The 26,003-nt window shown below is 39.1% G+C and overlaps 1 long non-coding RNA gene and 4 gene segments (V, D, J or C); 4 read left to right on the forward strand and 1 right to left on the reverse strand.

Annotated features, from left to right (window-relative positions):
• Nucleotides 1–5,674: 5,674 nt before the first annotated feature.
• On the reverse strand, nt 5,675–18,455 carry LOC127360767 (Ig kappa-b4 chain C region-like). The segment is given in 2 exon segments: nt 5,675–6,173; nt 18,380–18,455. A coding segment is annotated over 1 exon segment (255 nt).
• Nucleotides 10,079–10,900, forward strand: LOC127360771 (uncharacterized). Its single transcript, XR_007883907.1, has 3 exons — nt 10,079–10,136; nt 10,336–10,377; nt 10,607–10,900. It is a non-coding gene; the product is annotated as an uncharacterized LOC127360771 (long non-coding RNA).
• Nucleotides 11,418–12,219, forward strand: LOC127360760 (immunoglobulin kappa variable 6D-21-like). The segment is given in 2 exon segments: nt 11,418–11,555; nt 11,772–12,219. Coding segments are annotated over 2 exon segments (363 nt in total).
• Nucleotides 18,456–20,808: 2,353 nt separating the features above from the next.
• LOC127360765 (Ig kappa chain V region 3368-like) lies at nt 20,809–21,500 on the forward strand. The segment is given in 2 exon segments: nt 20,809–20,866; nt 21,083–21,500. Coding segments are annotated over 2 exon segments (360 nt in total).
• Nucleotides 21,501–23,369: 1,869 nt separating this feature from the next.
• Nucleotides 23,370–24,083, forward strand: LOC127360747 (Ig kappa chain V region 3381-like). The segment is given in 2 exon segments: nt 23,370–23,463; nt 23,571–24,083. Coding segments are annotated over 2 exon segments (384 nt in total).
• The last annotated feature ends 1,920 nt before the right edge of the window (nt 24,084–26,003 follow it).

Here is a 26,003-nt window from a genome sequence, read left to right on the forward strand (position 1 = left end):
TTACATGTAGGTGAGCCAGTCTCAGAGCTCTGGAACTGTGCATGCTCACTCACTGAAAGGGCTTACTGGGACACTGAATGAAATTGGGCCAGTATTAATGTTATTATTACACCTGTGATTTACCTGCTTTGATCAGTCAAAATGTCTGCTGTGAAAAGGGTCTATTTGGTAAGGTGAGTGAGTGGGCAGGGAGGATCTGATGGTGGAAACGGCGGAATGAGAGACGTTACGGCAGGACAGGAGGGAGTGGCTGGATCTGGAATGACATGAGAGTAAGTAGAATCAGAATCAGAATCAGAAAAAAAACTGCTGTTTATTGCCAAGTAAGTTTTTACACATTACACTCTGTGCATTGGTGCATACAAATCCGCAAAAAATAAGTACTTTTTAAAATTTAAATAAATAAAGATAAGGATGAAGATAGAAAGATCTAGAACCAACAGAGCAATGCAACGGAATGAAAATGAAATTATAATATAACTGAAAGAATAAACAAGAATGTTGTTCTGTTGCGATATTGAATCATATTTAAAACTGCTGGCGAAAGATAAGCGTAAATTTATTAAGATGGTTATTCTCTGCTCTTCCATAAGTACAGTCACCCACCCAAAACCCCATAGAGACTGTGTCTGTCCCCCGACCACCTAAATTATTTAAAGAAATAAAAACAAGAAGAGTTAAACATAAAAATCTAATAAAAATTAAAACCAACTTCTCAGTAGCACAAAATAAAAGAATGAAATGTGGACTGTTAAATATCAGGTCTCTGTCCTCTAAAGCTGTTTTATTAAATGAATTAATATCAGATTATAATATTGATTGACTTTGTGTTACTGAGACCTGGTTGTCCCACAATGAGTATGTTACCCTAAATGAATCCATAGTCATATTAATACTCACATTCCTTGAGGCACCGGCCGAGGAGGTGGAGTGGCAGCCATGTATGATTCGAGTGTTTTAATGGAGCCTAAACCTAAACTAAATTATAATTCATTTGAAAGCCTTGTTCTTAGTCTTTCTCACCCAAACTGGAAAACATTGCAGCCAGTTCTATTTGTTATAGTGTACCACGCTCCTGGACCGTACTCTGATTTTATATCTGAATTTTCAGAGTTTCTATCAAGTTTAGTCCTTAAATCAGATAAAGTAATTATTCTAGGTATTTTAATATTCATGTGGATGTTGAAAATGACAGCCTTAGTAACGCATTTATATCATTAATAGACTCAATTGGCTTCTGTCAGTGTAAATAAACCAACTCGTTGTTTTAATCACACTCTTGACCTCGTTCTATCGTATGGCATTGATATTGAACATTTAATAATCATCCCACACAATCCTTTCACTATCTGACCATTATTTTAGAACTTTTGAATTTCTATTATTAGATTATAAGCCATTAGGCAAAACTTCCTACAGCAGATGTCTATCTGACAGTGCTACAACCACCAAACCCGCCAATTGAAGCAAAAAACAAGGAAATCGGAAAGGAAATGGCGCTCTTCGAAATTATTAGAATAGTGCTCAATCTGGCAAGATAATCTTAAAATTTATAGAAAGGCCCTCCGTAATGCCAGAGGAGCCTATTACTCAGCACTAATAGAAGAAAATAAGAATAACCCTAGGTTCCTCTTCAGCACTGTAGACAGGCTGACAGAGAGTCACAGCTCTATTGAGCCACATATCCCCATAAACTTAAGTAGCAATGACTTCATGAGCTTCTTCTATAACAAAATTATTACTATTAGAGAGAAAATGAATCACCAACTGCCATCAACAGTTATCAGTGGCTCTCCAAGTTCAGGGACTTTTGCTAATGTAAACTTAGATATATATTTAGACTGTTTTTCTGCTATCGATCTTCATCAGTTAACTTCAATCATTTCTTCATCGAAGCCATCAACCTGTCTATTAGACCCGATCCCAACTAGGCTGCTTAAAGAAGTTGTTCCCTTAATTGGCACTTCTTTACTGGATATGATTAATCTTTCTTTATTATCAGGATATGTACCACAGTTCTTTAAAGTAGCTGTAATTAAACCCCCTTCTTAAAAAGCCCACTCTTGACCTAGGGGTTTTAGCCAACTATAGACCAATCTCTAACCTCCCCTTCCTCTCTAAGATTCTGGAGAAAGTAGTCGCCAAAGAGTTGTGTGAATTTCTACATAACAATAGTTTATTTGAGGATTTTCAGTCAGGATTTAGAGTTCATCATAGCACAGAGACAGCTCTGGTTAAAGTTAATAATGACCTTCTGATTGCTTCTGACAATGGACTTGTCTCTGTACTTGTATTATTAGATCTTAGTGCTGCATTTGACACCATTGACCATGATATTCTTTTACAGAGACTTGAGCATCAAATTGGCATTAAAGGAACTGCCCTAAGCTGGTTTAAGTCATATTTATCAGATCGTTCGCAGTTTGTACATGTTAACAATGAATCTTCAATAAATACTACAGTTAGTCATGGAGTTCCACAAGGTTCTGTACTTGGACCAATACTATTTACTTTATATATGCTCCCTTTAGGCAACATTATTAGGAATCACTCCATTAACTTTCACTGTTATGCAGATGATACGCAGTTATATCTATCGATCAAGCCCGATGAAATCTAAATTACAAACATGTCTTAAGGACATAAAATCCTGGATGAGCTGCAATTTTCTGATGTTAAACTCAGAAAAAAACGAAATTCTTGTACTTGGCCCCAAAAACCTTAGAAACTCACTGTCTAAAGATATACTTACTCTAGACGCCATTAACTTGGCCTCTAGCACCACTGTCAGGAATCTTGGAGTCTTTGATCAGGATTTGTCATTTAATTCCCACATAAAGCAGACTGAACAGAAACTGAACTGACTGCTGCAGCTGGAAGCTACTGCAGAGACTGATACACTTCACTGAGGACACATACACAGACACACACATACACATTAAGATGGTAACAAAGGGGTAATATGTTTCACTAACAAGACTCAACAGGTCATAATGTGGTTATTACAGATGTAACAACAGCTCATGGGGCAGGGGGACAGTGGGAATTGGGAGAGGGACAGAAAAAGTAAATTGTTTAGCAGACATGGGATGTATCTTAAATCATTTATCAGAATGAGATCATTTTTTTATATCATTTATATTGTTTATGATAGATAATCAGTGTGTTTTCATTCCTGATTCGCATACTCAAACTAAAAATCACCCAAACTATTGCTACACATCACATGACAGCCACTGGTGTCCAGGTTTTGAAAAGTCACTGACATTTCTCAACCTCATACAAAGGAGGTGAATGAAATGTTCACACACTGCTCTGTGGACAGTTTGCATAGGGAGTAGTTCTTCAGAGTTAAATTGTTCCTGTATTACTGTGTTCTTTGAATCATCTATTCACCTCCATTGAGTTGGACACCATTTTGCTACTGTAGTTTTAAAAATGCTTTCTCTTTGCTGAAAGCTCTACAAATGAAATTTCTTCCACCTACATTTTATTGGGGTGGAGGCAGAAATCTCAGGCACTAATGTCTCAAACCCTGAATATTAAATCATATGTTCACAGAGAGATACCACTGGGAAAAGAGAAACTAATTTATTTTACACATACAGTGTATTTGAGGAGAGGAAAATAATGTTCTGTGAAGCACCGTAAAGTTCTCAAACACAACAATGCAACTCCCAAATATTGATGTACATCCCTATTGTAAGGTTTTATTCTTATATCATCACTCATTATGGTTCTTAAGTTGAATCTATGTTTCATGAAACACTGAAGTTCTGTGTGTGCAATGAAGCAACAGCTGCACTGAGGGGGAAACACCATGATATGTTGAGGACAGCTACAGTTCACTGACTCTGTGTGTTTGCATATGTGTCCTTCCTCTCTGCTCCCAGCCGTTAAGAGGCCAGTGTTGATCAGTGGCTGTCCAGGCCTTTCAGAGCCACTGACACGCCGGCAGCACAATGATAATGTCACTGACTCTACTGCTGGCCACCCTGGGGCTCCTTGTTCAGGGTGAGACTCTCTTCTGAAAACTTTGCTTCAGGATGCAACCAGGTTCACCACAATGATGTTCTGCTATGATGGAGAAACACTGAAACAAGCAGCATTTACCTTCTTCCATCTATTCTCCATGTTAAAGAAATGATACTCTTCTGTTTGGATGTTGATCATCTTTCTCCAAACTGGATTTGTCTCAATAACCCTTCTCCTCTTTTTCATGTTTTCCAGATTCATCAGGAGAAATCATCCTGACTCAGTCTCCTAAAGCTCAGTCTGTTGTTCCAGGACAGACTGTCTCTATCAGATGTAAAGCCAGTTCAAGTATGGGCAGCTATCTTCACTGGTACCTTCAGAAACCCGGAGAATCTCCCAAACTTTTGATTCGTTATGCCACAACTCGTCAGGCTGGAGTTTCAAATCGTTTCAGTGGGAGTGGATCTGGAACTGACTTCACTTTGACCATCAGTACAGTTCAGAATGAGGATGCAGGAGTTTACTATTGTCTTCAGAGTGGTTACAGTTTCCCGTTCACACAGTGATACAACGTCGTACAAAAACCTCCCTCAGCTGGAGAGGAACTGATCTGTATCTACAGCTGCACATGAATTGAAAAGTAGATGTTTGATTAAAATACAGTATAATCACTAAAGGCCAAATAAACTAGAATAATGACACTTTCAGAATTAAAATATATTTTATATTCCTGTCAAATATAGTTTTTAGTCTATTTTTTCTGTAGTTTGTACTATAAATGTAATTTTGCTGAGAATTGGAACAACAGCTATACAAATTTAAGAGAAGTTATAACAGCTAATCAATAAACCAATACAGTTATATATGAATGTTCAATAAATGCTCAATTCATGTATTTTTGCTTCAAATAGCAAGAGACATCATAATGTCAAATTCATATGAAAAACATTATTTCACCCATTAACTAAACACAATTAATTCCTGCTATTTGAATTGTTCAGTATTGCTGATACATTTTATGACAGTCAGCTGCTTTGTGTCTCACTGTTTACAGCATAATTAATTTCACAGTAGGACACTGACCTTTTTTTGTAAAATCACAAATGTTTATAACATCCTTGAAATCTCACCCTAAGAAAAAAAATGTCTTTGATTAAAAGGATCCACTGTTTTGATAAAAGAGAGAATTATGACAGCAGTTATATGTACAGTTATAATATACATGCACACAACTGACTTACTGCAGTGTTACAGTGTTACAGTGTTACTGCAAGCTGTGAATAGTGACAGAGACTGTTCTATCCTCACTTTTTCAGTTACACTGTCTCTTTTATGTGTTATCTTGAATTAGATTCATGTTTTATCACATTATGCAGATGATACATTGCTTTTAAGTTCTAATTGTGAATATCCTTATCATGGTTTTGATTTCTCATTATCTCATACATATTAATCTTGTTTAAGAGTATAATAAAAGAAAGCTTTCTGGTTTGCATTTGAAATGATCTTACCTTGTTTTCAATAAATTTAATTAATATAGAAAAATCTGAAGTACATATAGCAGAATTAACCCTAACCTTAACCCTTAAACAATTCAAAACTAATCTGGACGAATTGACTTGTTACTATTGTGACTTTTCAAAGAAAACTGATTAATGTTCCAAATATATTTTGTCAAATGATGTAAGCCAAAACTCACTTTTATAACACACATTGTAAAATCTTTATTTTCTTCAAAATTTTAAACCCATGAACACAAGCAAGAAGAAGTTAATGTGTGAACATGCCATGAGAGAAAGGGAGAAAGAGAGAAAAAGAGAAAGAGAGAGCATAATGAGAGCAAAACAAGTAGCAGAGTCCCAGTGAGTCAGGTCAGAACTGGGAACACTGGTCTCTCCTCAGTGTCTCTGAGAGCGGAGTCTGGGAGCCCTGGGTGGCCTCACAGGTCACAGAGCCCACCTTCCTCCAGTGGTCTGCAGAGAGCCTCAGGGTGCTGCTCCAGCTGTAGTGGCCGTCCTTCAGCACCCCGGGGCTCCTGGTCTCCTTCCAGCTGCTGCTGCTGCTGCTGCCGTCCACCTTCCAGGACAGACTCCAGTCTGAGGGGAAGCCCTTGTTGGCCAGACACATGAGGGTGGCCTTCCCCTGCTGCAGCTCCTCACTGGAGGGAGGCAGCACCGTCAGGGTGGGACGGACATCACCTAGGAGACACCAATCAGCTTAGAGGACAGGGACCACACAGCTGTCAATCAAGCAGCAGACACTTGGACACCTTTACTGTGTGAGAGTTGATTTTCTCCTTTAAGGAGTTTCTGTCAGATGGTTTTTCTGCTCCACCAGTCACTCACTCACACATTGTTTCACTTCCCTTTAAGAAGCCTCTCATGCATATCAGCACAGAGAGAATCATCATACAGAATGAGCTGAAATATATCAAACTACACTGGAAATAAAATATCAAAAACTGTATCATCAAAATCATCCAAAACCTGAACTATACATTACTTTAAAGTATTTAGAGGAAACATGAACAAACACAGAAAATGAACTGACTACAATCAAATGTTCTTCATGTGGATTTCAATCATCATTACCAAACGTTTCAACAGATTTTAAACTTGAAGCAATCTGTGACACAATGAAGAGATTTCGAAGATTTTCAAATACCAAGCTTTATCTTCACTCTGTATAATTTTATTTTAATAGCTTAATCTCAACTCATTCAAAAACAGCTATTAGGAATGTGGACAAATAAACGCGCATGTGTGAAGACATTTATAAAACGGTTAGCAGTTTTATCTTTTCTACACTTTGGGCTGTTTAAATTTCAGTTTGAAAAAATCTGTATTAAAATTAAAACAAGATATATTTATCATCCTCAGGCAACCAATACTGAATATAAAATATTACTTTACAATGTTGTAATATTTAATATCAATGCAGAAACTTACTTCCAACATCCAGTCTGGTTCCTCCACCAAAAGTCCACCACAGTGATACAAACTCATTGAGCCGCCGTACAAAAACCTCTCACTGTAGAGAGACACGGCTCTCTGACTTTGACACTAACAAACTCAACTAAATGATTCTTCTTGTAAAACCTTGTCATCTGACAAGAACAATAACAATTACCAGAAACTTCCGAGATGTATTTATATATTTGTTAACATAAGATAAGAAAGGATAAGATGTACCTTTATTGATCCCCTGTAGAAGAAATTCAAATGAGACACAGCAGCATAGGCCAATGTAGTGCAAAGAGTACAGAAGTACAATTAGAATCGCAAAATAGGAATTTTAAGAAATATAGCAGAAAATATAGACTATAAATGAAAAGCATATACACTATATGCAATATGCAAGTAAAATGGTGGGGTGAAAATATGGAAAGGGATCGGGGGAGGGAGGAAGTGGAGGGGGGTTAAGGGGAGAAAGGGCTGTTGTCTGGGTAAAGAAGGGAGAGGGGTGGGGTAGCCAAGGTGTGAATGAGGGTACCTGAGGAGGTGGAGGGCGTTTGTGAATCAAACATGTTGAAATACAGGTTTAACTCGTTGGCACATCCCTTTGTCCCCTCTACTGAACCTACTGACCTTTTCATGCCAGTAATGCTCCTCACCCCCCTGTAACAGTCCATCAAGGCCTCCTCTGCCTCCACCGACCACTGCTGCACAGTGCTGGTGGTGATGGACTGTCTCCTATATAAAATACATATTTCTAAATAAATTTGAAATGTAAAGAAAATATTTCCATTAGAATAGAACCAAAATTATATGAACTAGTTATTGTGTGTTTCTGAATCAGCAATCCATTAAAGTGATTGATCCATTGATAAACAGCATCATGAGAGGAATCCAAGTCCCTGTTGGAGTCAGTCAGAGCATTTCCATAGAGAGCCACTTTGCATCAGCAGCACCATGCTCCAGTGCTCTGGGAGAGTTTATAGTCCTGAGAGTTGAACACTGGATGACTGACAGCTGTCCTTCATGACAACAGAAGACACAGAAATCCTCCTCATCAAAAACATGACTTTGATCTCCGTCCTCATCTGGACTCTCCTCTGCTGCTGCTTCACAGGTAAAGTCCAGAGAATCAAATTCCTCTCCTCTATGAACATCCGTCCCTCTGAAATGAAGCCCACAAAACCATGACGCTGCTTTATGTTTTTGTCTCTGTATCCTCAGAGTCCAGAGGCCAGGTCACAGTGACTCAGTCTGGAGCAGTGAGCTCTGCTCTGGGACGCTCCGTCACCATCACATGTAGGACCAGTCAAGATATTTATAGTTCTTCATCTTTATCCTGGTACCAACAGAGAGATGGAGAAACTCCTAAACTGCTCATTTACTATACTAGCACTCAAGCATCAGGGATTCCAGATCGTTTTACAGGCAGTGGATCAAACTCTGACTTCACTCTGACCATCAGTGGAGTCCAGACTGAAGATGCAGCAGCTTACTACTGTATGGGTGTTCATTACATCAACAGTCAGTGGTTGTTCACACAGTGAAAAAGCGTCGTACAAAAACCTCCCTCAGTCAGACTGAACAGAAACTGAACTGACTGCTGCAGCTGGAAGCTACTGCAGAGACTGATACACTTCACTGAGGCACACACACACACACACACACACACACACACACACACACACACACACACACACTAAGATGGTAACAGTGGGGTCAGTAACAGGACTCAACAGGTCATAATGTGGTTATTACAGATGTAAGAACAGCTCATGGGGCAGGGGGACAGTGGGAATTGGGAGAGGGGCATAGAAAGTAAATAGTTTAACAGACATGGGATGTATATTTAATCATTTATCAGAATAGGATCATTATATCATTTATATTGTTTATAATAGATTATCAGTGTGTTTTCTTGCCTGATTCACTCACAGAAACAATAGAAAATCACTCAAACTATTGCTACACATCACATGACAGCCATGAAGGGGCCCAAACAAAGCCTAGCCTAGGGGCCCATGACCGACTTAATCCACCACAGGTAACAGCATAACAATTATTGGCGGAAAAATCAACGTTGTTCATTAGTTTCCTTAATGTAAAAGGCAGCAGGTATGATTTATTTATCCAGGTTTTGAAACGTCACTGAGATTTCTCAACCTCATACAAAGGAGGTGAATGAAATGTTCACACACGGCTCTGAAGAAATACTCTCTATGAAAACTGTTAAATTGTTCCTGTATTACTGTTTTCTTTGGATCATCTATTCACCTTCATTGAGTTCTTTATAAAAAATCATGTTTCTGCTCATGTTTTGAAATTCTTCATCTTTGCTGAAAGCTCTATAAATGAAATTTCTTCCACCTGCATTTTATTGGAGTGGAGGCAGAAATCTCAGGCACTAACGTCTGAAAGAGATACCACTGGGCAAAGAGAAACAAATTTATTTTACAGGTATTTAGGGTTAACTGACCCGCAGTTTATTCAAGGAAAAGAAAAAAATGTTCTGTGAAGCACCGTAAAGTTCTCAAACACAACAATGCAACTCCCAAATATTGATGTACATCCAGGCCCCGAGTGGCTAATCGGGAGGACCGGGACAATTCCCGGTGGGCCGGTCTGACTTTTGGGCCGGTGCTCAGTCATGGCACTTAGTGGGTATCACGTGTATGCTGTTACCGCTGTTGCTGGGCCGTCTCCACTTGCAGCTCTTTTCTTTTTCTTTTTTTTGCAGACGCAGCCTGAAGTAACACGTCCGTGCACACCACACACTGTCAGTGGTGTTTGTAGCCTGGCTCCAGCCCCAGAAGTGCAAGGGTGTTTGCAAAATGGAAAATAAAAAGAGCAAGGGTGGCGCAGAAAAAGCGAGAATTAAAAAGAGAAAAGCACTGGAGACAGATGCAGCCAAATGTGCAGCTTTTTCAATAAAACGTGCTCGTGGTCTGAAACGACCAATGAAGATGATGAAACGGGTAAGACAAGATGTTGAACAAAATGCAACTTTACCTGCACCGTTCAAGGTAATTAATTAGTCTATCAAGTCAATGAATTGCGTGGCGTTGTAACATATAGCCTGTCTAACCTAACGTTACATAATTTAAATGCGACGCCACATAACTGGCCACAAACTTTGTCTTGTAGCCCCTCAGATGCAAGATGCATCACCAAGCACCAGCCATGAGCCCACAGGTCCAGAGTGTGCAGGTAGGATTGCTCATTAAGTGAATATTATTAGAATGAATATAATGAAGAGTATGGTGTAGACCTGCTCTATATGATAAATGCCCTGAGATAATTGATGATGATAGAAGATTCAGCACTACAATAATGAAAACTGACTTGAATTTTTGACTTGAAAAAGGGGAGATTTGTGTTGAGATTTATGACCATTTTTATGATTTAGTGTCAGAGGCAGAACCAGGAGCCAGTGGTGAGGAAGAAACAGGTAAGCTAGTGTGTGAACAGGCAAGCATCAGTTCCAATAAAACCACTTTTCTATGCCCAAATGATAGTAGTGGCCCGTTATACTTTTTATCATTAGTAATAGTAAAGTAATATGGAATAAGCCTGCCTATTTTGCCACTGAACTAAATCTTAATTGGTTCAGTCAAAACATGTTTTCCATGTTAAATATGCTAAAGCCTTACAGATTATTGTTTTTTTATGTGATACAGGTGCAGGCAAGTCTAGGGAAACTGGAGGAAGTGTGAAAGGGAGAGCAGTGTCTACTCAGGGACTGATTACAGAGGCAGCAGCTCAGCAGCAGAACCCTGAACCACAAGATAGGAATGAGACAGATGAAGATGAGTCTGTTGATAGTTTTGACTACTTTGCTCGCCCTCAGTCACATAATATACATATTTTTTTTTCTTATCATCCTCAACAAACCCCTAATATTGCTATACCAAAAGTTTTCAATAGCAAAGATGGATTGTGTTCATCTCATCCTCTCTCAGTACAATCTGCAGTGCAACCCTTTTTTTTATTTTTTCAAATTTAATATTTTATTTATTATTTTTTTAATTTGTTGAAAAGGATGTTGTGTTGCAATGAATAATGGTGGAGATGTGCACTCAATTTGAAATAAATCCACATTGTGAAGCAACCATTACTTCCACTGAATTGGAATTATTTTACAAAAATTACAAGGCTTTAGAGAACAGTGCGCTATTGTAGGCTTAACATGTAAAGTTATAATTTATAATTACATTATTTTAATATGATAGGTCGTGATTTAAAGTGGGCCGATCTGAGGCATGAAACTCCAGGGCTGAAAATGAGTCCCACTCCTGCCCTGTGTACATCATTATTGTAAGGTATTATTCTCATATAATCACTCATTATGGTTCTTAAGTTGAATCTATGTTTCATGAAACACTGAAGTTCTGTGTGTGCATTGAAGCAACAGCTGCACTGAGGGGGAAACACCATGATATGTTGAGGACAGCTACAGTTCACTGACTCTGTGTGTTTGCATATGTGTCCTTCCTCTCTGCTCCCAGCAGTTAAGAGGCCAGTGTTGATCAGTGGCTGTCCAGGCCTTTCAGAGCCACTGACACGCCGGCAGCACAATGATAATGTCACTGACTCTACTGCTGGCCACCCTGGGGCTCCTTGTTCAGGGTGAGACTCTCTTCTGAAAACTTTGCTTCAGGATGCAACCAGGTTCACCACAATGATGTTCTGCTATGATGGAGAAACACTGAAACAAGCAGCATTTACCTTCTTCCATCTATTCTCCATGTTAAAGAAATGATACTCTTCTGTTTGGATGTTGATCATCTTTCTCCAAACTGGATTTGTCTCAATAACCCTTCTCCTCTTTTTCATGTTTTCCAGATTCATCAGGAGAAATCATCCTGACTCAGTCTCCTAAAGCTCAGTCTGTTGTTCCAGGACAGACTGTCTCTATCAGATGTAAAGCCAGTTCAAGTATGGGCAGCTACCTTCACTGGTACCTTCAGAAACCCGGAGAATCTCCCAAACTTTTGATTCATTATGCCACAACTCGTCAGTCTGGAGTTTCAAATCGTTTCAGTGGGAGTGGATCTGGAACTGACTTCACTTTGACCATCAGTACAGTTCAGATTGAGGATGCAGGAGTTTACTATTGTCTACAGAGTGGTTACAGTTACCCGTTCACACAGTGATACAACGTCGTACAAACACCTCCCTCAGCTGGAGAGCAACTGATCTGAATCAACAGCTGCACAGAAATACAGACACTTTAGACATTTAACAGACAGTGAAGTCCATATAACAGAAGACCATCAGTAAATATGATGTATAGCGTAGTAAGTCCTAATGGTAACTTTGTTGAAATAGAGTAGGAAATAAGTTTGATACATCCATTGTAGATTAGTTGAAAGGTAGATGAGTTATTACAGATAACAAGACATTAACACTTTTTTTCATTTGCTTTGAAATAGAAAATTTACTTTCAAGTTTTTTAAAGTAGTTTAGATGTCCTTTTAATTTCATATTATTCATATTTAAGTCAGAGTTTAGTTTTCAACAAACGTAAACACACTACACATTTTAAAGAACTTGTGTTCATATGAAAACACATAAGTTATGTAATATTTTGCCAACAACCTGCAAATACTGATAATAATCTTACATAATATGCCGATAATATCCCATTTTATAATTCAAATGATTTCTTATTAGATTTTGTAGTTTACTCAGATTCATTTTACTTTCTGAACACTCCTGAATCTATTTTAACGTAACACAAATTTCTATCAATGGAACACTTTGTTTATAAGACACATACATTATAACTAATGATCCTGAAGATCTAACTTTATTGATCAACTTTGTTACAAAAAAATAATACATGATTAGCGTAAAGAAGAAGTTCATGTCGTCACAAATGCTTGAAGGAATTTGAAGAAAATTATTAGTTTACATTGATGATGTTGGGTCACAATTAGAACTGATAAATGATTATCTGATAAGTTTTATTTTTTCTGAAGAATGAGGAGAGATATTAAAATTTTTGTTCTACATTTTATTCTTTTCCTAAACTTTACCTAAGATTTTTGAAACTCGATCTGAAGTTTTTTCAGTTTTTCTGGATTTAATGGAACTATTAAGACACCAACATCAGTTTACAGTAACATACATGACAACAACTGATTTGATGAACTGGTCTTTATTGTGTTGAAATAATCAAAATAAAAAATTGAATCAATGAAACATGTAATCAGAGAGTAAGAAGAGGTAAAGAAAGATTAAGACAGGTAATGAGAGAGTGCAGACGGAGAGCAGTAGCATGCATGTTCAGCCTGTATATTTCAGATTTCTTTTCATTCAAGTTTTGCAGGTTTGACCAAGTCTTCAGCAGATGAGGTTAAATATCATCAATCACATGTTTGAGTGAGATTTAGTTGTCTAGATTTAACTAGAAAGAGTTTCAAACATATGTCAGTTGTTTTTTCTAAACATTATATGAACATCCACATAAGTTGTTGTGCACATACACGTGTCCAGGTCAGCCCCACCCAAATTAAAATATGTTCCCCCACACGTCTGAGTGTCTCCTTGAGCTCAGGAAGTTTTTTAAAACTGACTCTGATGGAAAAAGGATTTTTTAAATGTGTGTGAACAAAGTTGTTTCATGTCTTTCTCACACAGACATGAAAAAGTGTCCAGTTTGGGGAAACCTGATGAAACAGGCTGTATGCACATTATTCACTCATGCTACATTTTTTAGATTGTATTAAGTATCAACAATGCTGACAAAATCTTATTCTGCCATTGGTTATAATCCTGCACATGTGAAAATATGGAATTAGACATCTGTTTTTAGTGTACAGGGATCCATGAAAGAAACATTTGATCTAAATAAAGAAAATATCTTTATTGGCTTACAGCATTAACAGCGTCGGCATTATTGGAACAATAAAGATGTCATAATCTGAAGTTCAATTCTGTTAAAGTGGTGGAATGATAGAGAGTGCAAATTTAGGCTTTAGCAAGGTAAAAACAGAAGCAGAGTCCCAGTGAGTCCGGTCAGTACTGAGAACATGGTCTCTCATACATTTCCATAGAGAGCCACTTTGCATCAGCAGCACCATGCTCCAGTGCTCTGGGAGAGTTTATAGTCCTGAGAGTTGAACACTGGATGACTGACAGCTGTCCTTCATGACAACAGAAGATACAGAAATCCTCCTCATCAAAAACATGACTTTGATCTCCGTCCTCATCTGGACTCTCCTCTGCTGCTGCTTCACAGGTAAAGTCCAGAGAATCAAACTCCTCTCCTCTATGAACATCCGTCCCTCTGAAATGAAGCCCACAAAACCATGACGCTGCTTTATGTTTTTGTCTCTGTATCCTCAGAGTCCAGAGGCCAGTACACAGTGACTCAGTCTGGAGCAGTGACCTCTGCTCTGGGAGGCTCTGTCACCATCACATGTAGGACCAGTCAGAATGTAAATGGGAACTACCTTTCCTGGTACCAACAGAGAGATGGAGAAACTCCTAAACTGCTCATTTACTATGCTAGCACTCGAGCATCAGGGATTCCAGGTCGTTTTACAGGCAGTGGATCAAACTCTGCCTTCACTCTGACCATCAGTGGAGTCCAGACTGAAGATGCAGCAGTTTACTACTGTATGGGTGAATTCTACGCCAACAGCCAGTATTCGTTCCCACAGTGAAAAAGCGTCGTACAAAAACCTCCCTCAGTCAGACTGAACAGAAACTGATCTGACTGCTGCAGCTGGAAGCTACTGCAGAGACTGATACACTTCACTGAGGACACACACACACACACACACACACACACACACACACACACACACACCATGTACTATAATAAAAACAGTGACAAATAATAATGTCCATCGCAACATATCAGCATCCATTAATACTGCATTATAATCCCATGTTCTTATCTGATTTCCAAATGAATAAAAGGGACCCAAATTGGGAGAGTGAATGGTAGACCTTCAGGCAGACAATTTACGCTTGAAATGTTTATTACAGCAGTATAGCATATTTAGATTTTAGCATCAAGGCTCCGACCTAATCATTCCCCACATATATGTTTACATAGAGTTATTGGGGAGTGATGGGTAGATACCTTAAACCCCCCCAAAACTGCACAGAATAGAGCGTTACGTTACTAGTAGGAGGATCTTCTATGTGTGGGCCTTGGCACCAGCCGCTGTGTGGCTATTCCCTGTGAGAACCTCAAGCCATGAGGGAATATACTACTTAGCAAAACCTCTAGCAGGAACATTTCCCATATAGCAAATATATAAATACTCTAAACCCAGCAACCACCTGATATGCAAAGAAATAATTAGGCAGCAGATACAGATATTTATACTCGATCTTTTGAGGAACATGGTCAGCGGGTCTATACGATGCTAATGAGAAACGGTATGCCTCTATGGCGCTTTACCTTTACTTTTTGGAGATGCAATGTTTGAATTAGCAGTGTTTGAACCTGAGTCCTGGACACCAGCGGAACTGAGAGGTAAGTAAAGAGCTCTTCATGGCCAAGGCCTGAAGGAACTGAGATGTCGTGAGCATTCATGCGGGTGATGCGGCAGATAAGGCGCGGAGCAGGGGTCTCTGAGTCATTTTTAGAGCGAACCTCAGCGGACCGAGCCTGGGTTTCAGGGATGAAGCCAATATCTTCCCCTGAGGACAGAGAACCACTCTCTGAGTCAGAGACGACGAGAGACATAGTGCCCAATAAAGCCAAAAGGTAGGATGTCCAGCTCTACATCTCCACCAAATCCATCACCTCTGCCACTCACTCCACTCTCTCCAACTGCCTCACTGACATTAAATCCTGGATGCACACCAACTTCCTTAAACTTAACTGGGACAAAACAGACATGATCATCATCGGTCCCAAATCCATCACTAAAACCATTCACAGTTTCTCCCTCACTGTCGACACCTCCACTCTGTCTCCATCCCCTCACAGTCGCAACCTCGGAGTCATCTTTGACAATAACCTCTCCTTTGAACACCACATAAAACAAATCACCAGGCCTTCTTTCACCTCAAAAACATCGCCCGACTCCGCCCATCATTCTCTTTCTCCGCTGCAGAAACCCTCATCCACGCCTTCATCACCTCCAGAATCGACTACTGCAACAGCATCCTGTACGGCACACCATCCAAAACCTTAAATAAACTCCAGTACATCCAGAACTCTGCTGCTCGTCTGCTCACCCACACCCGCACCCGTGACCACATCACCCCTGTGCTCCAGAACCTGCACTGGCTCCCGGTCCCACAACGAATTCAATTCAAAATCCTCCTCCTCACACACAAAGCCCTCCATAACCAGGCCCCTTCCTACCTTACTGACCTGCTCCACCGCCACAATCCATCCCGTAGCCTCCGCTAATCTGACGCAAACCTCCTGTCTCCACCACCCAGGACCAAGCACCAAACCTGGGGCGACAGAGCCTTCTCCGTTGCTGCCCCCTCCCTCTGGAACTCTCTCCCCAAACAAATCCGTGACTGCACCGACCCTACAGCGTTCAAATCATTGACAAAAACTCACCTTTTTAAAATTGCTTTTAATGTTTAGCTTAGTCCGATGTGTTTTCAGTGTTTTTACTATTTGATGCTGTTTTCGCTGCTTTTATGATTTTATGTAAAGTGTCTTTGAGTATTCAGAAAAGCGCTTACAAATAAAATGCATTATAATTATTAAAGGGCCGCAGGTCAGATTTGAACCCTGGGCCACTGCAGCAAGGACTTGGCCTCAGTACATGGGCTGCAAGCTCTACTGACTGAGCTAACCGGGTACCCTATTTATATTACATTTTAACAACAAACTGCTGATATTGATAATATGATGACATAATATGTTGATAATGTCCTACTTTATAATTAAAATGCAATCAAACTTTGTTACAAATAAATATATTCATGGTTACTGTAATGAAGAAGTTCATGTCCTCACAAATGCTTTAAGGAACCTGGAGAAAATGATTAATTTACTTTAATGATGTTGGGTCACAACAAGCGCTGATGAATGATTATCTGATTACTTTTATTTTTTTCTAAATATCAAGGAGAGATATTAAAAATCTATTAAATGGTGTATTTTTTTCTGAAGACATTACCTGATATTTTTTAATATAGTGGAGTTCAACGTTTACAGTAACATACATGACAACAACTGATTTGATGAACTGGTCTTTATTGTGTTGAAATAATCAAAATAAACGAATTAAATCAATGGCACACGTATTTAGAGAGTGGGTGAGGAAAAGAAAGAGAGAGAAAGATAATGAGAGAGCGCAGACGGAGAGCAGTAGTAGATTAAAACCCGTATCAGAGTCCCAGTGAGTCAGGTCAGAACTGGGAACACTGGTCTCTCCTCACTGTCTCTGAGAGCGGAGTCTGGGAGCCCTGGGTGGCCTCACAGGTCACAGAGCCCACCTTCCTCCAGTGGTCTGCAGAGAGCCTCAGGATGCTGCTCCAGCTGTAGTGGCCGTCCTTCAGCACCCCGGGGCTCCTGCTCTCCTCCCAGCTGCTGCTGCTGCTGCTGCCGTCCACCTTCCAGGACAGACTCCAGTCTGAGGGGAAGCCCTTGTTGGCCAGACACATGAGCGTGGCCTTCCCCTGCTGCAGCTCCTCACTGGAGGGGGGCAGCACTGTCAGGGTGGGACGGACATCACCTAGGAGACACCAATCAGCTTAGAGGACAGGGACCACACAGCTGTCAATAAAGCAGCAGACACTTGGACACCTTTACTGTGTGAGAGTTGATTTTCTCCTTTAAGGAGTTTCTGTCAGATGGTTTTTCTGCTCCACCAGTCACTCACTCACACATTGTTTCACTTCCCTTTAAGAAGCCTCTCATGCATATCAGCACAGAGAGAATCATCATACAGAATGAGCTGAAATATATCAAACTACACTGGAAATAAAATATCAAGAACTGTATCATCAAAATCATCCAAAACCTGAACTATACATTACTTTAAAGTATTTAGTGGAAACATGAACAAACACAGAAAATGAACTGACTACAATCAAATGTTCTTCATGTGGATTTCAATCATCATTACCAAACTGTAACTTTAAAACAATATATAACACTATGAAGAGATTTTGAACATTTACTCATCTTTATCTTCACTATGTTCAATTTGACTACAATAACTTATCTTAATTTATTTAAAAACAGTTATTTCTGACATGGAAAAGTAAATATGAAACCTTTGTACAAAAAGGTTTGCAGTTTTATCTTTTCTACACTTCAAGCTGTTTGAATTTCAGTTTGACAGGAATGTGTAAAGAACAAAGAGTTAGCCTCCATGATGAAGGAGGACAAGTACAAATATGAATACTAAGTGTTTAAATTAAAACAAGATATATCTGTCTGCTTCAAACAACCAAAAACTGAATTTAAAACATTACTTTACAATATTATATTTAGTATTTGTGCAGAAACTTACTTCCAACATCCAGTCTGGTTCCTCCACCAAAAGTCCACCACAGTGATACAAACTCATTGAGCCGCCGTACAAAAACCTCTCACTGTAGAGAGACACGGCTCTCTGACTTTGACACAAACAAACTCAGAAAACACATTCCCAGTTTACCTAGTTCCTGTAATAATTGGTTAAAGTTTCTAAAACATAAACAAGGAATATATATATGTATTTTGTGAAATATGCCTTCTTACTTTTTCTTTCATTAAAACATTGAAATAAGATATTTCTAAAGAAAAACTCTCTAGTCAATCCTGACAAAGGTTAAATAATAATTTAGATCATGATTAATATAAAATAAATACATATGAATTGAACTGAATCATTTTGTTTAAATGTGTCCCACAGTGATGTTGATCTGTGTGGTAGTGAATTAGGGGGAATTCACTAAATATTCTGGAAGAAAATGTGTCCATCAAACTGAAAGCAAAGCCTCATACAAATGAGCACTGACACATTCCTAATCAATACTCTGATAAAGTGATTGATCCATTGATAAACAGCATCATGAGAGGAATCCAAGTCCCTGTTGGAGTCAGTCAGAGCATTTCCATAGAGAGCCACTTTGCATCAGCAGCACCATGCTCCAGTGCTCTGGGAGAGTTTATAGTCCTGAGAGTTGAACACTGGATGACTGACAGCTGTCCTTCATGACAACAGAAGACACAGAAATCCTCCTCATCAAAAACATGACTTTGATCTCCGTCCTCATCTGGACTCTCCTCTGCTGCTGCTTCACAGGTAAAGTCCAGAGAATCAAACTCCCTCTCCTCTATGAACATCCGTCCCTCTGAAATGAGGCCCACAAAACCATGACGCTGCTTTATGTTTTTGTCTCTGTATCCTCAGAGTCCAGAGGCCAGGTCACAGTGACTCAGTCTGGAGCAGTGAGCTCTGCTCTGGGAGGCTCAGTCACCATCACATGTAGGACCACTCCTAAGGTTTATACTTGGAGCAGCTACCACTATTTAGCTTGGTACCAACAGAGAGATGGAGAAACTCCTAAACTGCTCATTTATGCTGCTAGCACTCGAGCATCAGGGATTCCAGGTCGTTTTACAGGCAGTGGATCAAACTCTGACTTCACTCTGACCATCAGTGGAGTCCAGACTGAAGATGCAGCAGTTTACTACTGTCAGAGTTTTCATGACATCAACAGTCAGGCTGTGTTCACACAGTGAAAAAGCGTCGTACAAAAACCTCCCTCAGTCAGACTGAACAGAAACTGAACTGACTGCTGCAGCTGGAAGCTACTGCAGAGACTGATACACTTCACTGAGGACACACACACACACACACACACACACACACACACACACACACACACACACACACACACACAAACACAGACACAATAAACATTTATTAAAATTGACAAAAGAATAATCTCACAGTAAATCGAATTACATTCTCCATCACAGCTTCTTTCAAAATCCCATGTTCCCAGGGAGAATGAAGGAGAAAATTCTTGATTTTGACCTTTGACCTCTGCTTTATACTGGATTACAGATTCTTCAACTTCATCCTGTCATTAAATAATAAAAAGACACCAATCAGGAATCTTCATTACCAAAGATTGACCAAACAAACCCGTAGGCCTACATCCCCATTTCACTCAGTATTGATTGAATAGACTTTTGTTTATTAAAGAAAATCTCATTATGACTGGAATCCTAACATTAGAATACCTCTATGATATAATTATATCTGCATACAGTATATTTCAATATAATTATCTTTAACTGCATAAAACATGCAAAAATACATTTTCTCTAACACTGTATAAAGGTGAATTCTTTACCTTGAAAACAATTTTAAAAAATATTTGTGGAACATCCATCCACTAACTGAAACTGTAAATCATATCACATGATCTTCTTCAGCGGATGGAGTCTCCCGGTTGTCATTCAATTGTAGTTGTTCGAATTCCCATTTCTGTGAGCATTTTTAGAACTTCTTGTACATGTTGGCTTCTATTCCATCACAACTTGGTGAACTCCATCTGCTGAGGAAGACCATGTAGTTAAATCACAAGCTCCAAAACAGCTACTGAGAAATGGTTTTGATTGTTACCCATAAACTATCAGTTGCAACTTTTCAGTCAACATCTACCAGAAATCCTTAAAGTGCAACATAAAGACCTTCAGAATACTCACATTACTGCTCACAGCTGTAACTACAAGATGTTTCAATATCCTCTACAGGTAAATATGTAAATATGTAGGACAATGCTCTCAGCACTGAGGGGGAAACACCATGATATGTTGAGGACAGCTACAGTTCACTGACTCTGTGTGTTTGCATATGTGTCCTTCCTCTCTGCTCCCAGCCGTTAAGAGGCCAGTGTTGATCAGTGGCTGTCCAGGCCTTTCAGAGCCACTGACACGCCCGGCAGCACAATGATAATGTCACTGACTCTACTGCTGGTCACCCTGGGGCTCCTTGTTCAGGGTGAGACTCTCTTCTGAAAACTTTGCTTCAGGATGCAACCAGGTTCACCACAATGATGTTCTGCTATGATGGAGAAACACTGAAACAAGCAGCATTTACCTTCTTCCATCTATTCTCTATGTTAAAGAAATGATACTCTTCTGTTTGGATGTTGATCATCTTTCTCCAAACTGGATTTGTCTCAATAACCCTTCTCCTCTTTTTCATGTTTTCCAGATTCATCAGGAGAAATCATCCTGACTCAGTCTCCTAAAGCTCAGTCTGTTGTTCCAGGACAGACTGTCTCTATCAGATGTAAAGCCAGTTCAGGTGTTAGCAATGATTTGCAGTGGTACCTTCAGAAACTTGGAGAAGCTCCTAAACTCCTCATTTATAATGCTCAGTCCCGTCAGTCTGGAGTTTCAGAGCGTTTCAGTGGGAGTCAGTCTGGAACTGACTTCACTTTGACCATCAGTGGAGTTCAGACTGAAGATGCAGGAGTTTATTACTGTCAGCAGGATTACAGCAGACCGTTCACACAGTGAAAAAGTGTCGTACAAAAACCTCCCTCAGCTGAGAGGAACTGATCTGAATCAACAGCTGCATGGAAACTAAACAGCAACAAGATACAACTAAAACACACCTCATAATTACATGTAGTTCTAATAATACGGCATTTAAAATAATCAATCACATTTTAATTTTTTTCGCACGTTATTCTTTTTAGGCAAAGATAAATGTTTTAACCTTTGCATTTGATACAACTGATGTCAAGTCTCTCATCAGACAGGTTTATACAGATATGTTAGTTACTGTAATTATATCTAGAGTTAATAATATTATAAAATTAATATTTTCCCACAATGCATTGTACATCTACAGTAGCTGAACACAGTTTACAGAATAACAAACTCTCTTTATATATGTGTAGCACCCCAACACTCAGTAAATGCCTATGTTAAAGGAACTCACCTTGGACTTGAATGATGGGGTGTTTGGGTTCGATTCATTAAGGTAGCTACCACGAAGGTTTACCTGTTTTGTGTGCAACTTTTTATAGCCTAATACTTTATGAATAACCAACAACACTGTTAGACTAAGCAGTGGCTCTATTCACACATACTGTACACTATATTAAATAACTGACCCCAGACAACTCTTTCAAATAAATGCAATAATATTTTACTAACCAGTGGTTTGCAGTGTAACACAAATAATATTTACTTTGTTAGTTAAGAAGAAACAAAAATGAAATAACACAATTACCCAAATCAGACTTCTTTAAAATAAAAGTATTATAGTTGAAATACTAAATTGTAAACAAAATACCCTTTACCAAAATTGGCAAAACACTGTAGAAAATCAGACACTTGTAATAAGCAAAATAGATTTGGCAATATCAAAATACTATTCAAAACTTAAATTATCTCAGGTCTCTAACATTCCTAGTTCTTACCACTTTAATATGATTTACCTGTACTCATCAGACTCAGATCAAATATGCTACTTAACTAAACTCTAAACAAAACAGTGGGCCCACACACACACACACACACACACACACACACACACACACACACACACACACACACACACACACACACTGTATATAACTAATATAATGTTCATAATGTATATATCTTTCATATTGTGTATTGTCTGAATATTTCGACTTATTGTATTGTATTTTGATGCTTTTGCTTTGGCAAAAACTTTCATGCCAATAAAGCCCATTTTGAATTGAATTTGAATTGAATTGAAAGCAGTTTGGTAGTCAGCCCATGCATGTTCAGCCTGTATATTTTAGATTTCTTTTCATTCCAGTTTTGCAGGTTTGACCAAGTCTTCAGCAGATGAGGTTAAATATCTTCAATCACATGTTTGAGAGAGATTTAGCTGTCTAGATTTAACTAGAAAGAGTTTCCAACATATGTCAGCATTTTTTTATAAACATTAATATGTTGTTGTGCACATACACATTATACACAAAAAGTGTCCAGTATGGGGAAACCCAATGAAACAGCATGTGTGCACATTTTTCACTCATGCTATGTTATTTATTATTTTTAGCTATTTTTCCCAGATTGTATTAACTATCAACAATGATATGAAAATCTTATTCTGACATTGGTTATAATCCTGCACATGTGGAAATATGGAATAAGACATCTATTGTTGGTAAACAGGGATCCATGAAAAATTATTTGATCTAAAGATAGAAAATATCTTTTGATTGATGTATAGCATTTACAGCATTGGCATTATTGGGACAATGAAAATGTCATAATCTGAAGTTCAAATTTGTTCAAATTTGTTAAATTGGTGGAATGATAGAAAGTGCAGATTTAAGGCTGTAGCAAGGTAAAAACAGAAGCAGAGTCCCAGTGAGTCCGGTCAGTACTGAGAACATGGTCTCTCATACATTTCCATAGAGAGCCACTTTGCATCAGCAGCACCATGCTCCAGTGCTCTGGGAGAGTTTATAGTCCTGAGAGTTGAACACTGGATGACTGACAGCTGACCTTCATGACAACAGAAGACACAGAAATCCTCCCTCATCAAAAACATGACTTTGATCTCCGTCCTCATCTGGACTCTCCTCTGCTGCTGCTTCACAGGTAAAGTCCAGAGAATCAAACTCCTCTCCTCTATGAACATCCGTCCCTCTGAAATGAAGCCCACAAAACCATGACGCTGCTTTATGTTTTTGTCTCTGTATCCTCAGAGTCCAGAGGCCAGGTCACAGTGACTCAGTCTGGAGCAGTGATCTCTGCTCTGGGAGGCTCCGTCACCATCACATGTAGGACCAGTCAGAATGTTCGTGTTTGGAGCAACAACCACCTTTTAGCCTGGTACCAACAGAGAGATGGAGAAACTCCTAAACTGCTCATTTACTATGCTAGCACCCGAGCATCAGGGATTCCAGGTCGTTTTACAGGCAGTGGATCAAACTCTGACTTCACTCTGACCATCAGTGGAGTCCAGACTGAAGATGCAGCAGTTTACTACTGTCAGAGTGATCACTATATCAACAGTCAGTATGTGTTCACACAGTGAAAAAGCGTCGTACAAAAACCTCCCTCAGTCAGACTGAACAGAAACTGAACTGACTGCTGCAGCTGGAAGCTACTGCAGAGACTGATACACTTCACTGAGGACACACACACGCACACACACACACACACACACACACACACACACACACACACACACACACACACACACACACACACACACATATACATACACACACACACCAGAAGATTAACTGGAGACATAACAAGACAAAAGTGACCTACGTGATATAAATATATCAACATAAAAAACAAATTTTCTTTTATATGCAACTAAAATACCACACAAAGACATTGAGACTGAAAATGAATTGTTGACGTTGGAAATACCCAGACAATCTCTGTACAACATCCATCCACTAACTGTTGTGGAGCTTTCAATCATATCACTTCAATTCAATTCAATTTTATTTGTATAGCGCCAATTCATAACAGAAGTTATCTCAGGACACTTTTCAAACAGAGCAGGTCTAGACCGAACTCTTTAAAACATTTACAAAGACCCAACAGTACCACCATGAGCAAGCACTTGGCGACGGGGGCAAGGAAAAACTGCCTCTTAAGAAGCAGAAACCTAGGACAGACCTTCTGGCTCTATGTTGGTGGATCACATGATCTTCTTCAGCTGATGGAGTCTCCCAGTTGTCACTGAATTGTAGTTGTTCAAATTCCCATTCCTCTGAGCATTTTCAGGACTTCTTGTCCATGTTGGCATCAAAGTTAAAATATTCCATGACAACTGGGTGAACTCCATCTGCTGAGGAAGACCATGGGATTTGATCAAAAGCTCCAGAACAGCGACTGAATGGAGCTTGAGCAGAAATTGATTTAACTGTTAAACATGTTAAATGTTGTGACCTTTTTATATTTTTTCAGAGACATAAAACCTACCATAATTTCTCTTTTTATTATATTTTCTGGGGCTTTATGCCTTTTTCATTGATTAGACAGCTCAATATAGACAGAACAGGGGGAGAGAGAGAGACCACAGGTCAGACTCGAGTTGATGTATTGTTTTGAACTATCTGAAGACTCTAAAATGCAGCAAGGAGAGAGAGAGAGAGAGAGAGAGAGAGAGAGAGAGAGAGAGAGAGAGAGCAGTTTGGTAGTCAGCCCATGCATGTTCAGCATGTATATTTTAGATTTCTTTTCATTCCAGTTTTGCAGGTTTGACCAAGTCTTCAGCAGATGAGGTTGAATATCTTCAATCACATGTTTGAGAGAGATTTAGCTGTCTAGATTTAACTAGAAAGAGTTTCCAACATAAGTCACTTGTTTTTTCTAGACATTAATATGAACATCCACATAAGTTGTTGTGCACATACATGTGTCCAGTTTAGCCCCACCCAAATTAAAATACGTTCCCCCACACGTCTGAGTGTCTCCTTGAGCTCAGGAAGTTCTTTAAAAACTGATTCTGATGGAAAGGTTTTTTTAAATGTGTGTGAACAATGTTGTTTCACGTCTTTCTCACACACACATTAAAAAAGTGTCCAGTATGGGGAAACCTGATGAAACAGGTTGTGTGCACATTTTTTATCATGTTATCTTATTTTTATTTTTATTTATTTTTCCTCGATTGTATTTACTATCAACAATGATGAGAAAATCTTACTCTGACATTGGTTATAATCCTGCACATGTGAAAATATGTAATTAGACATCTGTTGTTAGTGTACAGGGATCCATGAAAGAAACATTTGATCCAAAGAAAGAAAATCTCTTTATTGACTTACAGCATTAACAGCATCGGCATTATTGGAACAATAAAAATGTCATGATCTAAAGTTTAATTCAGTTAAAATGTTGGAATGATAGAAAGTGCAGATTTAAAGCTGTAGCAAGGTAAAAACAGAAGCAGAGTCCCAGTGAGTCCGGTCAGTACTGAGAACATGGTCTCTCATACATTTCCATAGAGAGCCACTTTGCATCAGCAGCACCATGCTCCAGTGCTCTGGGAGAGTTTATAGTCCTGAGAGTTGAACACTGGATGACTGACAGCTGTCCTTCATGACAACAGAAGACACAGAAATCCTCCTCATCAAAAACATGACTTTGATCTCCGTCCTCATCTGGACTCTCCT

The sequence above is a fragment of the Dicentrarchus labrax genome, unplaced genomic scaffold, assembly GCF_905237075.1.
Source record: "Dicentrarchus labrax unplaced genomic scaffold, dlabrax2021, whole genome shotgun sequence".
In the NCBI taxonomy this organism is placed as follows: Eukaryota; Metazoa; Chordata; class Actinopteri; family Moronidae; genus Dicentrarchus; species Dicentrarchus labrax.